Source organism: Gossypium raimondii, chromosome 5, assembly GCF_025698545.1.
Source record: "Gossypium raimondii isolate GPD5lz chromosome 5, ASM2569854v1, whole genome shotgun sequence".
Taxonomy (NCBI): domain Eukaryota; kingdom Viridiplantae; phylum Streptophyta; class Magnoliopsida; order Malvales; family Malvaceae; genus Gossypium; species Gossypium raimondii.
The window spans coordinates 27,946,716-27,959,219 of record NC_068569.1 but is presented as its reverse complement, the minus strand read 5'-3'; the positions used below and the strand labels follow the sequence as shown (position 1 = coordinate 27,959,219).

The following is a 12,504-nucleotide window of genomic DNA, read 5'->3' as shown; positions in this document are numbered from 1 at the left end:
TTTAGAGATTTATTGTTTGATGAAAGTACCGGTGTCAAGAATTAATCATATCCCTTTTTCAACCCATAAATTGGAGGATAATGCTTTTCAACGCATTTAAACTCACGTTTTCTTATATTGACAACAATGCCAATACTAATCGAACTGAGAGTCAATCAGCATACATCAGTATAATTTATCTAACCAATGTTCCAATCTTGCAAAGGCATGTTGAAATTCGACTCCTATCACTGCTCAATCAGTGGTTTTTTAAAAAGTTTCAATTTTTTTTCCTCATCTTTAAAATGAATTGGTTTGCTTTCTTAAAAAATTAAATTGTTTTATATTTTTTAAAAAGTTGGTATATTGATCCAATCATAAGAATTGAACCAATCTTTGAATAAATTATTCAAAGAAATCAACATAAAAAAAAACTACTATTGAAACAATATTATAATTTTTTAAAAATTTTAATTATTTATTTATATATTTTTGAAATCAATGTCGGCCTTAAACCTAACCCATGTCTTAACGGGCTGAAGTATTTTTGTTCATATACTCCAAATATGGATCCAGACTCAAATTTTGGACGAATCATCCTCCTCTGCTCTTGAATAAACAGCCCTGACCTTCCATTCCATCCATTGTGAATCAACTAGCATTTGCATCAAACCATGAAATTCCGATACGCCATGGTTTGTTCATCCAACCAGAACCGTAGCATGGAGGCCCACTCCCTCCTCAAGAAGCAGGGTTTCGATGTTTCCTCCTACGGAACCGGGGCTCACGTCAAACTCCCTGGTCCTTCTCTCAGAGAACCCAACGTTTACGAGTTTGGGACCCCTTACAAGCACATGTTCGACGACCTCCGCCGCAAAGACCCAGAGCTGTAACTCTTCTCTTACTTTTCACTTTCAATTTCTATTGAAATTTGTAAACCGAGAGTGGGTTTCTTTTTTTTCCAGGTATAAGCGGAATGGGATATTGCCGATGCTTAAAAGAAACTTGAGTGTCAAATTGGCGCCCCAGCGTTGGCAAGACAATGCTGCTGATGGTTGTTTTGACATTGTTTTCACTTTTGAAGAGAAGGTTTTTGATATGGTTCTTGAAGGTTCAGCTCCATCTCTTTAATTATACTCGTACAATATTAATAATCCTTCTAGGAATTCAATGGGATTTATTGAACTTTATTTAGTTTTGTAATTCATATTAGTATGTTCTTGTTTGAGATTATCGGTTACGTGACAATATTCAGGAAAGATGAAAATTTTAATACCCTTCTGTTTGAGTAAATGTTAAATTTAGTTAATTTATCTATTGAACCCATGTTTTGTTTTAACTTCTGAAAATGAATAAAGTTTTAGTCTTTGGGATGTTGATGTGAATTGTGAAGCTCCAACTCTTCATTTTTTTCTGCGAATAAATTGTATTGGGGGTATGGAGATATGAATTCCAGATGCATAAAAAAAGAAAAAGAAAATTAAATATACCAATTACAATTTTATATGTTGCTTTGAGAATCATATGATGAACTGGAAGTCATGATGTCATTGCCATCTTAATTTTCTTATTGAATTTCCAATGTTATTTCGTTAGAGAAACTCATGATTTTGTCTGCTATGTTAGTTAGACATGTCCCGAGGTGTATGGTATGTTGCATGACTTTTTGGGAAAATTACATGGTGGGAACAGATTAGGACTTAGAAGTTCTCCTTTCCTTAGAAAATGAACCAATGTCAACTTAAATGGAGCTTCTAATGCTGTCATCGGAGAAAGGATTTACCAAGTGGTCAAGGTATAGGTCAAGAACAAGCTTTCAGTGGTAAGGGAGCTTAATATTGCAGGAGACTTTATTTCATTACTTCTACGAGTTTTGTAGCAGAATACATTTTGGAAAGTTGAACTTCTATTTGTCTAGGATAAGTTGTTGGCTGGATTAGTGAATCTATTTCCAATGAACCTTTCCTCAAAACATTTATTTTATTTTATACCTTAGAAGTGTAACTTTTTTTTCGTAAGCTCATGGAACTAGTTCTTTTCTTTGGAACTTTATGGCATATGAATTTTCTCAGATATTTCACAGATATAAATTAATTTTACCTGTCGATTGAAAATCATCAAAGGTAATGTTGGAAGGCACCAATTGCAGATGATTCCGCTTGCGTCCTATAAGTTGTTGCCTGTTGGCTCATGTCAAACTTAGTCTGTCTAGTCCTCTTTGTATAATGCTTTTCTGTTTACATGTTCAAATACGCTTACGTTACTTGATGACCCTAGAATCGTTTGATCCAGTTAGAATTTCTTTTTCTTTTTCTTTTGTCCCTTGTGACTTCTTTTGCTCATCATCTTGAATGTGCTAATAATGGCAGATCTGCACAACCGGGATCAAGTTCTCCTGAAAAGTGTGCTGGTGATCAACTTAGAGGTTAAAGATAATCACGAGGAAGCAGCCATAGGAGCTCGTATTGCTTTAGATCTATGTGAACAGGTGCATGTCATGTCATGTAATGTTTTTGATATTCTGTTATGCTTGATATTTCATCAGTAGGCTGTTGCGTTTGATATATTTCTTTTTCCTATGATTTTCATGCTTAGATCGAAGCTGTTGAGTCATGGGAGGATTCGATTGATGATATTATGGTTTCTTTCGAGAATAAGCACCGTAGGAAGCTGTTGTATAGTATCTCTTTCTACTGAAGGTATCCCTTATAGTCAAATGATTAGTACCTAACATCCTGACCGTGACACTTGCTGAGATTTTTTGTCATTAACCAGTTTCTCTTTTCCATCCCGCCATTTTATTTTGCTCTTTTCATGTAGGATTAGTTTCTGAGCATGATGGAATAAGACTACTTCCTTTTTAGATGAAACTACCGGGATTGTGATTCTGTTTTGATACCTTTTATTACATGTAGTTTTGCATGTAATAGTTGTGATTTTCTGGTGGCGTGAGGTATTAGGAGAGTCGGGGATCACAATTTATAAAGACAGGGCTATTTCCGTCGTCTATAGAGCATGACACTGACACTCTTCTAATCAAATGAGACCTCATCAACAAGTCCACGGGGCTATTTCCATGGTCTAAAGAGCGTGATACTCTTGTAATCAAATGAGACATCATCAGCAAGCCCACTTCAATCAAGCATGATGAACCATAATTACTTTGAATGTAACACCCCTCCCTGTGATTGGTATTTTATCATTTTGTTCAATATTTTTTTATAGTTATTGAGAGTCTTTTCTGTCTCGATGACAATCTGGTTTTCGGTCAGAATCTAGGATTGGCTCTATGCTTCTTGCTAAAGCTGATTTCCTTGCTAGAGGTCATACGGTTTGTGTAGGGATTGTTTGTGGAGTTGTTCTTGTGACCCTAAGTTTATGTAGGTTATGTATATGAGGACAAAATAGCAATGTAAGAGGGAAAACCAAATCAAGCGATGGTAACCCTAAAAAGTGTCTTGCATAATTAGAAAATCCTAAACAGTCGCTGCCAATGTAATTTGGACTAGGTGTGAGGATTGGATAAGAGTATATATCTAACATGGGTATGATCAAACTTTTTAGACTTATATACATGCACATTTGGAGAGTCGTAGCCTATACGCATGTTTGGATATTCATTGGACATGTATCTGACATGGTACTTTGAAAAGGAAATGAAGAGTCTGCACTATGGTCACAGATACATTACTTTTGCTTCGAACTCCGATAGTTTGGTTTGCTACCAATCGACGTGCTCTTGGAAAAATGCATGTTATCTGTTACGTAGGAACTTTACTAGGAACCCTTCAATATATGAAGAACTTATAAAAATTTTGTGCATACCATATATTCATATTCGATACTCATCTTAACATTGATGATAGCAAGTGAGCATTGTGGTCCAAGAAGTGCAAGCAAAGTATTTTGATGAAAAACTATGGTTATGCATTTAATTGTTTGGAGTTTTTTTCCCCTAAAAAGGTTCAAAAATCTGAAGTTTAGGGCCTTGCACTTAAAAGGGGAGTATCAATGGGTTATAAAGATAAATGAGTAGAAGTAAACAAAATGTGATATAAATAATGAAGTGAATTGGTTGAATCTCATCGAGCACTTTACTATTATTCGTAAATTGTCCAAGGGACAGGCATCTGCTATTAAAAAAAAAGATGTATTGTTCGCAGAATATGTTGTTCATCATTTGATGTGACAAAATTTTAAGGATGGGAAGGGTGGTTTTTATGTCTCTACCCCAAACTCAATTTTGTTTACAACTTTCACCCCAAATGCTTTCTAATATCTTAATTTTTACAAAGACAAACTAAATATGTATTATAAAAGCTTATAAAATTAAGAAATTAAAATATTTAGCATCCCAATTAAGGTGGATTTCACCAGTTGAATTCCAAAAGATTAATATGAAAATAGTTAGAGATTTCCTAAATTAAGAAACGAATGAAGTGCTTGTGTCCTTCAAGCAATTTAAAGCTTCTGTTGATAAAAAATAGATTTAATCCTTTAAAAATGATAAAGATATAAGCTAATAAAATGGTGAAATTGCATTTAAACTAAACTGCTAAATAAGAATGTTTTAAAGATAGTTTAAGTGATGAAGAGATTTTAATTATGATCCAAATTGTTAAATAAAATTGATATAAAATTATAATATTGAAAGGAAAAAGTTGATGAGTGATAAAAAGCATTAATTAGGCTATCTCAATTTAATCATTTTTTACTAAAATGTAATTATTTTAGAAAGAAACCAGGGGCTTGCATCATCTCAAGTAAAACATCAACTCAACTGCATTACTTAAAAGACTTCATGTCAGCGGTCTTCCTATCTTTTTTTAACAACACTTTGCTGGTTTTGGTTCCCATGCTCTGCTTGTTTTTAATATTCATGTTTTGGTTTTAAATCAATATTAAATCATTTCCGTCTTGTAACGGTTAAAAATAAAGTGTAATCTCATTACAGCTCATATTAGATTATGGGCGTAATTTTAAATTTTAAATCAATTTCTAATTATTATTATATTTATTAATATATTAATTATAGTTGGTGATGCAATCATTATAACTTTATATATTTTATAAATTTATTTCAACATCCTATATTTACTTATCAACATATAAATTGTAATAAAAAGTAATATAATTTATCATAATTTTATGACTAAATAATAGTAAAGATAAAAATTTCTATAACAAACACAATTTAATAAAATATACTTTTACATAAATTTATATTACGTGAAATCCTACCGTCTAATCAAATAATCCAAATATCATAATCCTAATTTTACATTCCTTCAACCATTAGGAAGAAAGTATAGTGATATTATTTCCCACACTGCTGGTATTGGTAGGGTTTGTTTCAACCATGTTGTTTGATCAGAAAAGTTGGTTGCCACCTTACTGGACTTTCTCTATTCTCTGCCCTAAAATAATGTTTCTTATGAATGAATCTATCTTTTTCTTATCACAATGCCAATCCCTGAAGAGAACGAGAACATAAGGATTATCGGTACATCTAATTTCCTGCCTGCTGGCCAAGTTATGATTCATCATCATCACCACTTCTTTTCCCCCACATGGCTCCTTTAAAGTCAACTTCCCAAGCAATCTTTCCTAAAATTCGCTCTTTCTCCATTTTGATATTTGAACTTAACAATTAGATCTATTTGATGATTTGATCAATGTTACTGAAACAAAATTGGATCAGACAAATTGACAACCGATTGGTATAATGCTCCGAATAAAGGGATTGGACTGATTGACTTGAAAACTGCTTGAAATTGGTAAAAATAAAAAATGAGAACAAAAATCATCACCTGAAAATTTATGTAAAATTTTTAATTTCAAGTGATGATGTGGTACAATCTCATTGTGCAACATCATAAATTTTTTAGAGACCAAAATGAACGTAACTGCTAAAATACATATAAGCACTGGCCTCGCCTTCTGCATTTTGATTTGGAGATGAAATTGCCCTATTAACTCAACTAAAACATTCTCAACGGCCCTATAATTTACTACCGCATTCGCACCATTCTACTTAAATAATTGAATATAAGTTATTATGATAAAATAATGAATAAATGGATAATCTAGACACAAATTTTGGTTGTAATAACGAGATCCCACTTCTAATTTCATCATTAATATCCCCAAATTTCGTTTTAATTATTTTTCACTGTACTATGTGCCTTGCAATTGAGATAATGCTGCTTTTAAATATTCCGCTTCAATAATTTCATTTTGGCTTTATTTGTTTTACGATTTATGTTTGGAATTTGTTATTATCTCTCTCAACAATGTTGTCTTCAAAATTCGAACTTATGTTCTCCCTTTAAGAATGAAATGCGCCTTACCATTACACCAAACTACTGATATCAATTTGTAGCCATCATGGGAGCAAAAGATTCTTAATTTACCAACTTTTCCAATGGTTACTGTATAATTTGCAAATGATGATAGATTTAAGCTTAATTTAAACATGTAGCACCCAGGATCTAAACTTCAAATCTTCTCTCCCTACTTAATTAACAATTTTTTTACTAATGGTTACTGTATAATTTGCAAATGATGATAGTTATGTTCTACGCACACCACCTTTATTAATTTCGATTTTTTTTATAAACCAAGCCACCTTTATTTAATATAACAAAAAAAGTTGATTAATTTTTTATTGCCAACTAAGAACTTATTATTTAATCAACTAAACCAATATCAAATTTCCTAGCTGTTTCTTTCATCCTAAACACTTTTGGAAGTGAGATTAAATTTATATTTAAAAAATGAATTTATAAAGCAAAGGCTGCAGGAGTTGGACTATACCTTTGCTGGTTTAAGATCCTCATTCTCTTTCCTTTTGACCAATTATGCTTTATAATATATTATCTCATATATCCATATATATATATATGTACAGAGGCCTTGTTCTTCCAGCATCAAGCTCTTAATTACTGAGGTCTCTCTTCTATAAGCAAGAGAATATAGTGCAGAGAGAGTCTTAAACTCTCTCTGATCAGTAAGCATTTTATGCCTTTTTGAATATATATAATATAGTTTTGCTTCTTCTTTTTTTATTGGTTTGTAAATTTTGTATAGGAAGATTGGAAAGTGGGTTCATACTTAGTGATAAATTTGGGAGTGGGTCTGCAACTGTAATGGAGTGCTTTTGATCTACTTACTGACCACACAAAGTCCAGCTTGCTGTTTCTACAACATTGCCTATTCGTAACTCACAAGCAAAAGCCAAATAATCACTCACAGTCACACACCCCTCTTGCAAAAAACCAAACCAAACCACACAAAGATTCGTGTTCTTTTCGCAAACCCAACCTGTTTCTTTCTTTATAAAACCAAACCATAAATAGTAACCCTAGTTTCTCAGACAGGCAAGCTCCTCATCTGTCTCTGATCGGTATTCCATTAGAGCTATGCAGATGGAGTTTACAGGCCAAATTGAGTTGATTTGGGAGCAAACCAAGGTGCCATTGGTGGTGCCAGTTTTGAAAGTTCTGGTGGTTTTGTGTTTGGCGATGTCTGTAATGCTTTTCATTGAAAGGGTTTATATGGGAATTGTGATGGTATTTGTCCAGTTGTTTCGGAGAAAACCTGAGAAAATGTACAAATGGGAGCCAATGAAGGACGATGTTGAGCTTGGTAATTTGGATTATCCCATGGTTTTAGTTCAAATCCCAATGTATAATGAAAAAGAGGTTCGTACACTTCGCTTGATTTATATATGTCTATATAGATAAATTTGCTTAGGTTTAGTGTTATGTTGGATATATAGGTATATCAGTTGTCAATTGGAGCTGCATGTGGACTTTCATGGCCAGCTGATCGGGTCATAATTCAAGTGCTTGATGATTCAACAGATCCTGCCATTAAGGTTCTCTCGTTAAACATTTTAATGGAGCTTTTACGTAGATTTTTAAGTAACAATAGTAACATTGTGTTGTAGACACTGGTGCAAGTGGAATGTCAAAGATGGGCAAGCAAAGGCATTAATATAAAGTACGAGATAAGGGACAACAGGAATGGATACAAAGCAGGAGCTCTAAAAGAAGGGATGAAACATAGCTATGTTAAACAATGTGATTATGTGGCCATTTTCGATGCCGATTTCCAGCCTGAGCCACACTTTCTAACCCTCACCATCCCTTTTCTTGTCAACAACCCTCAACTTGGGCTTGTTCAAGCTCGTTGGAAATTTGGTAACCTTCATTAAATCCTCCCCCCCCCCCCCCTTTGCTAGACCTTCCTTAACATTCTTTTGCTTTAGTTTTTGCCTGAAACATATGTTTTTATATCGGTGGTCCTCCCACTATTCTTTTGTTGTTTGCCCACGGATGCACGAACTTCATCAATTCTATGTAATGTATAGGGTTTCGCTAGAGTTGATTTTAAGATACTAGTAATCATTATTCATTTCACTCGTTAGATTGATGAAAGTAAACAAGATCCATCGTGACATTTAATATCAAAACTGGTTACGAGACTGAAAAAAATTTGATTATGAGGTACGTATTACTTTTCTGCTATTGAGAATAGTGGATTTTGATGGAATGGGAAAGATGTCATGCTCGGACGAGCCATGAATCCTACATAGATTATGTATTAGAGTTAATCTAGAAAAATAAATACTTACAGTACCTTTAACTTGCAAGACATTTTTTTTGAAAAAAAAATGAATCCTAATAAATCAAAATGAACAATAATTTATAAGTTGTATGAATCGTAGCACATAAATTACTTTTTTTGATATCTTTGTACACCACACGTTGCTAGGTTACACAGTTTGGTGGGGAAAACTATTGTCATTTAACCCAATTTCTTTTAAAAAAGGTAATATATAATATATATAAATATATAGTCAAACATGGCAACTCCATGCATGATCAGCAGGACATTATATATATGTAAAAGCTTGAGTATTTCTTATGGATTAAAGTTGTTGTTTAAGTAGCATAACTGACCATCCTTTTATACATGTCGATACATTAACCACGAATATATTAGTTTGGTAGATACTGGACGTGTTACTCATTTAGAGATAATTGTGAGATTTGGGGTAATGTGTTGCAGTGAACTCAGATGAATGCCTAATGACAAGGATGCAAGAGATGTCATTGGATTACCATTTCATAGTGGAGCAAGAAGTGGGGTCATCTACCCATGCTTTTTTTGGTTTCAATGGTAAATTTCACATGCGTTCCCATCAAAGCATTTCTCCTCTTTTATCAAATATAGTAGACTATACCAATTGAATTAAGCTTTTACGGCATCCATAAACAGCTTTTAAGTCCTCTCATAAAAAAAACTTTGTAAGTATAAATATATGAGACATATATATGATGGCAGGGACGGCTGGTGTGTGGAGAATTTCAGCAATCAATGAAGCTGGAGGATGGAAAGACAGAACAACAGTGGAAGACATGGATTTGGCCGTCCGAGCTAGTCTTAAAGGCTGGAAATTCGTTTATGTCGGTGACCTCAAGGTATAATTACTACTTTCGTTTAAAACTCATTTCGATTAACATAGGCAGTAGTACTTATATAATATCAAAATGATTTTTGACCATACAAATTATTGATTAATTTTAGGTGAAAAATGAACTGCCAAGTACTTTCAATGCCTACCGAAATCAACAACATAGATGGTCATGTGGCCCTGCAAACCTCTTTAAAAAAATGGCAATGGAGATCATAAGAAATAAGGTATATTCATATATAATCCCCAAAATAATTCATTTTCTTATATATATATATATGTTTGTGTGTGTATGTGTGTAAGTTACTGAATGGAGTGTTGATTATTTCAGAAAGTTTCACTGTGGAAGAAGTTTTATGTGATCTACAGCTTCTTCTTTGTCCGAAAGATAGTGGCGCACATTGTCACATTTGTGTTCTACTGTGTTGTTTTGCCTGCAACTGTTCTTGTTCCTGAAGTTGAAGTCCCAAAGTGGGGTGCTGTCTATATTCCTTCCATTATCACTCTTCTCAATGCTGTTGGAACTCCAAGGTCATTGCATCTAGTCTTATTTTGGATTATTTTTGAGAATGTGATGTCATTACATCGGACAAAGGCGACATTTATTGGTCTGTTGGAGGCCGGAAGAGTGAATGAATGGGTTGTTACTGAGAAATTGGGAGATGGTCTCAAGACTAAATTGGGTGGAAAAGCACCCAGGAAACCTCGTTTTCGAATTGGAGATAGGTAATTACTCTTGAATACCGTATAACATGTTACAAGTTTAATTAACATTGAGTGACTAATTTGTGGTTGGATACTAAATAAACAGAGTCCATATACTAGAGCTTGGAGTGGGGGCATACCTTTTCTTTTGTGGATGCTATGATTTAGCCTTCGGGAAGAATCGCTATTTCATTTTCCTCTTCCTGCAATCCACAGCCTTCTTCATCGCGGGTGTTGGTTATGTTGGAACCATGGTTTCAAATTCTTAGCTATTTTTCATCATCTCTCCACATTATAATCATACTTCAATCTCTTTGATTGTTTTTCATTTTTCAATTTAAATTATTACAGAAGGTGGTCAGTCTGAGCCAAGGATTTGAATAATAAATTTGAATTGTATTATATTATATTTCTATCATCTGATGTTCAAGAAACAATGAAATAATTTACTCAAAAATATTGTGCAATATTCTCTTTTCCCATGTACATGTATGAAATTTTAATTCTACAACAAAAGTCAAATATTGCCATATGTCAACTTTTTAAATATATATTTTTATTTTACTATATAAGTGTCCCCATTTAATTTTACTGTAGAGTTTTAACATATATAAAATAATCATCCTATATATACCTAGTTTAATATCTCTTCAATCATTTTTAGTATTTTTTCACAATAACAATTCTTGTTTAATATAGTTATTGTTACGAATAATCGTTATTTAATAATACCTATGTTCATAACAAAGTTCTTGTCTAGAATAACCATCTTTTGAAAACAATTATTGTTCGGAACTATTCTTATTAAGAACAATTGTTGTTTGGATTGTTTTTGTTCAAAATAGTCGATCTTGAAGAATACTTATGTTCAAAACAACCAACATTTGACACAACTCCTATTTCAATAATAACCATTTTTAGAACGTGCTCTTTCAAGAAAAGAATCGTCACAGAATAACTAATCATAGAACAAGATTATCTAAGAATACAAGTTCTCTTGGAGCAACTATGCTGAGAACAATTCTTGTTCAAAATAGTCTCTACTAATAACAACTGTGTTGAGAATAACTTATCTATTCGCAACAGGTCAGAACAACTATTATTCAAGAACAACTCGCGTTTCAACAAATGTTTTGCAAAAGATGTTTATTATTTCATCAAAGTCAAAGAAGTGGAAATAATATAAAAAAATTTAAAATATATAAAATGCTAAAAGATATATATAGAATGAACTTGGACAAATGGTTGTCCATATATAGATAATGAACTTGGACAACCATTTGTACAGGTTCATTCCTATGTGTAAAAAAATTATAATTCTTTTATAAATTGATTTTTGTCACATGTCAAAATTTGAGGTTGCCACATATTATCATACTACTAAGTGCCACATCAATATGTTTTAATAGTGTTAGTCAAGTGCTTAAAAAAGTACCGAGTTGACTTATAGTTTTCAAGTTTAGATATCAATTAAGTTCAAATAAAAATTTAGATACCAAGTAGGTATAAGTTACCAAATTCAGATACCTCCATATAACCCTAATAGAAAATCCATCTCTTTACTCCTATTAAATGCTTATCTTTGTAATTCTTTTTTTTATATATATATACAAGAATAAATTAGAACATGTCTAATTGAACGAGCTTAACAGCTTCAACTCTCATCCATGCTCGAATTGTAGATATCCTTCTCCAACAAATCATGCACAAAGAGTGGTGGATCTTTAAGCGTGACCGAGCAATTAATTTTGTCTTCGTCCATCTTAGCCAGCTGATTTGCAACTTTATTACTATCCCGCGAAATGTGACGAAACTTAATTTGCCAATCTTTGGAGCACAATTCAAGTATCAACCTAATTTCGGCAATATTACTTATTGCTGCAAGTGCATTCTGCAAACATCAACTAATAACACATTATCACATTCCAATTCCCCTGTCTAAAACCTTTGTTCCAAGCTAATTTCAATCATTCTAACACAGCCTTAACTTCAATAGAAAAGAAACCAAACATACCTGTTCTCATTCTGAACCCAACAAGCCACCCTTCGCTTGGTCCTCTCAGCACCCCACCTATTATTGCCCTTGAATTGTTCCTTGAAACTGAGCCATTAACATTTATCTTAACCCAGCCAGTCACTGGAGGGTGCCACCTTTTCCTTGACATTACGTGCATGCCATCTGATTAATTTCTTTATCCATTCTCAATGACTTTGTCTAAGCCATTTCCAAATTGATAAGCTCACTACTATTACAATTGAAGTTATTAAAAATAAAATTATTGCTATTTTTCCAAATGAACCAGCAGATAACTGAGAAGAGAGTAGCCCATTCACTATCA

General features: G+C 33.1%; 3 protein-coding genes across 4 annotated transcripts; 2 read left to right on the top strand and 1 right to left on the bottom strand.

Moving 5' to 3' along the window:
* The first annotated feature begins 533 nt into the window (after positions 1 to 533).
* LOC105770758 (uncharacterized) lies at positions 534 to 3,568 on the top strand. 2 transcript variants are annotated; one of them, XM_012592095.2, is made up of 5 exons: positions 534 to 868; positions 945 to 1,090; positions 2,349 to 2,467; positions 2,575 to 2,678; positions 2,806 to 3,568. In XM_012592095.2, exons 1-4 carry the CDS (start codon positions 654 to 656, stop codon positions 2,674 to 2,676), a joined length of 582 nt encoding a protein of 193 aa, XP_012447549.1. In that variant the 5' UTR covers positions 534 to 653; the 3' UTR covers positions 2,677 to 2,678; positions 2,806 to 3,568. The 2 variants fall into 2 exon arrangements, with proteins under 2 accessions (XP_012447549.1, XP_012447548.1); XM_012592094.2 differs by having other exon boundaries at positions 536 to 868; positions 2,800 to 3,568.
* A 3,776-nt stretch (positions 3,569 to 7,344) lies between these two features.
* On the top strand, positions 7,345 to 10,651 carry LOC105770757 (glucomannan 4-beta-mannosyltransferase 9). Its single transcript, XM_012592093.2, has 8 exons — positions 7,345 to 7,682; positions 7,760 to 7,858; positions 7,931 to 8,183; positions 9,055 to 9,165; positions 9,331 to 9,467; positions 9,574 to 9,687; positions 9,792 to 10,186; positions 10,272 to 10,651. Exons 1-8 carry the CDS (start codon positions 7,401 to 7,403, stop codon positions 10,432 to 10,434), a joined length of 1,554 nt encoding a protein of 517 aa, XP_012447547.1. The 5' UTR covers positions 7,345 to 7,400; the 3' UTR covers positions 10,435 to 10,651.
* Positions 10,652 to 11,819: 1,168 nt separating this feature from the next.
* Positions 11,820 to 12,330, bottom strand: LOC105766932 (uncharacterized). The gene is made up of 2 exons (XM_012586478.1): positions 12,180 to 12,330; positions 11,820 to 12,043 (listed from the first exon to the last, which is right to left on the bottom strand). Exons 1-2 carry the CDS (start codon positions 12,328 to 12,330, stop codon positions 11,820 to 11,822), a joined length of 375 nt encoding a protein of 124 aa, XP_012441932.1.
* Between the last annotated feature and the right edge of the window lie 174 nt (positions 12,331 to 12,504).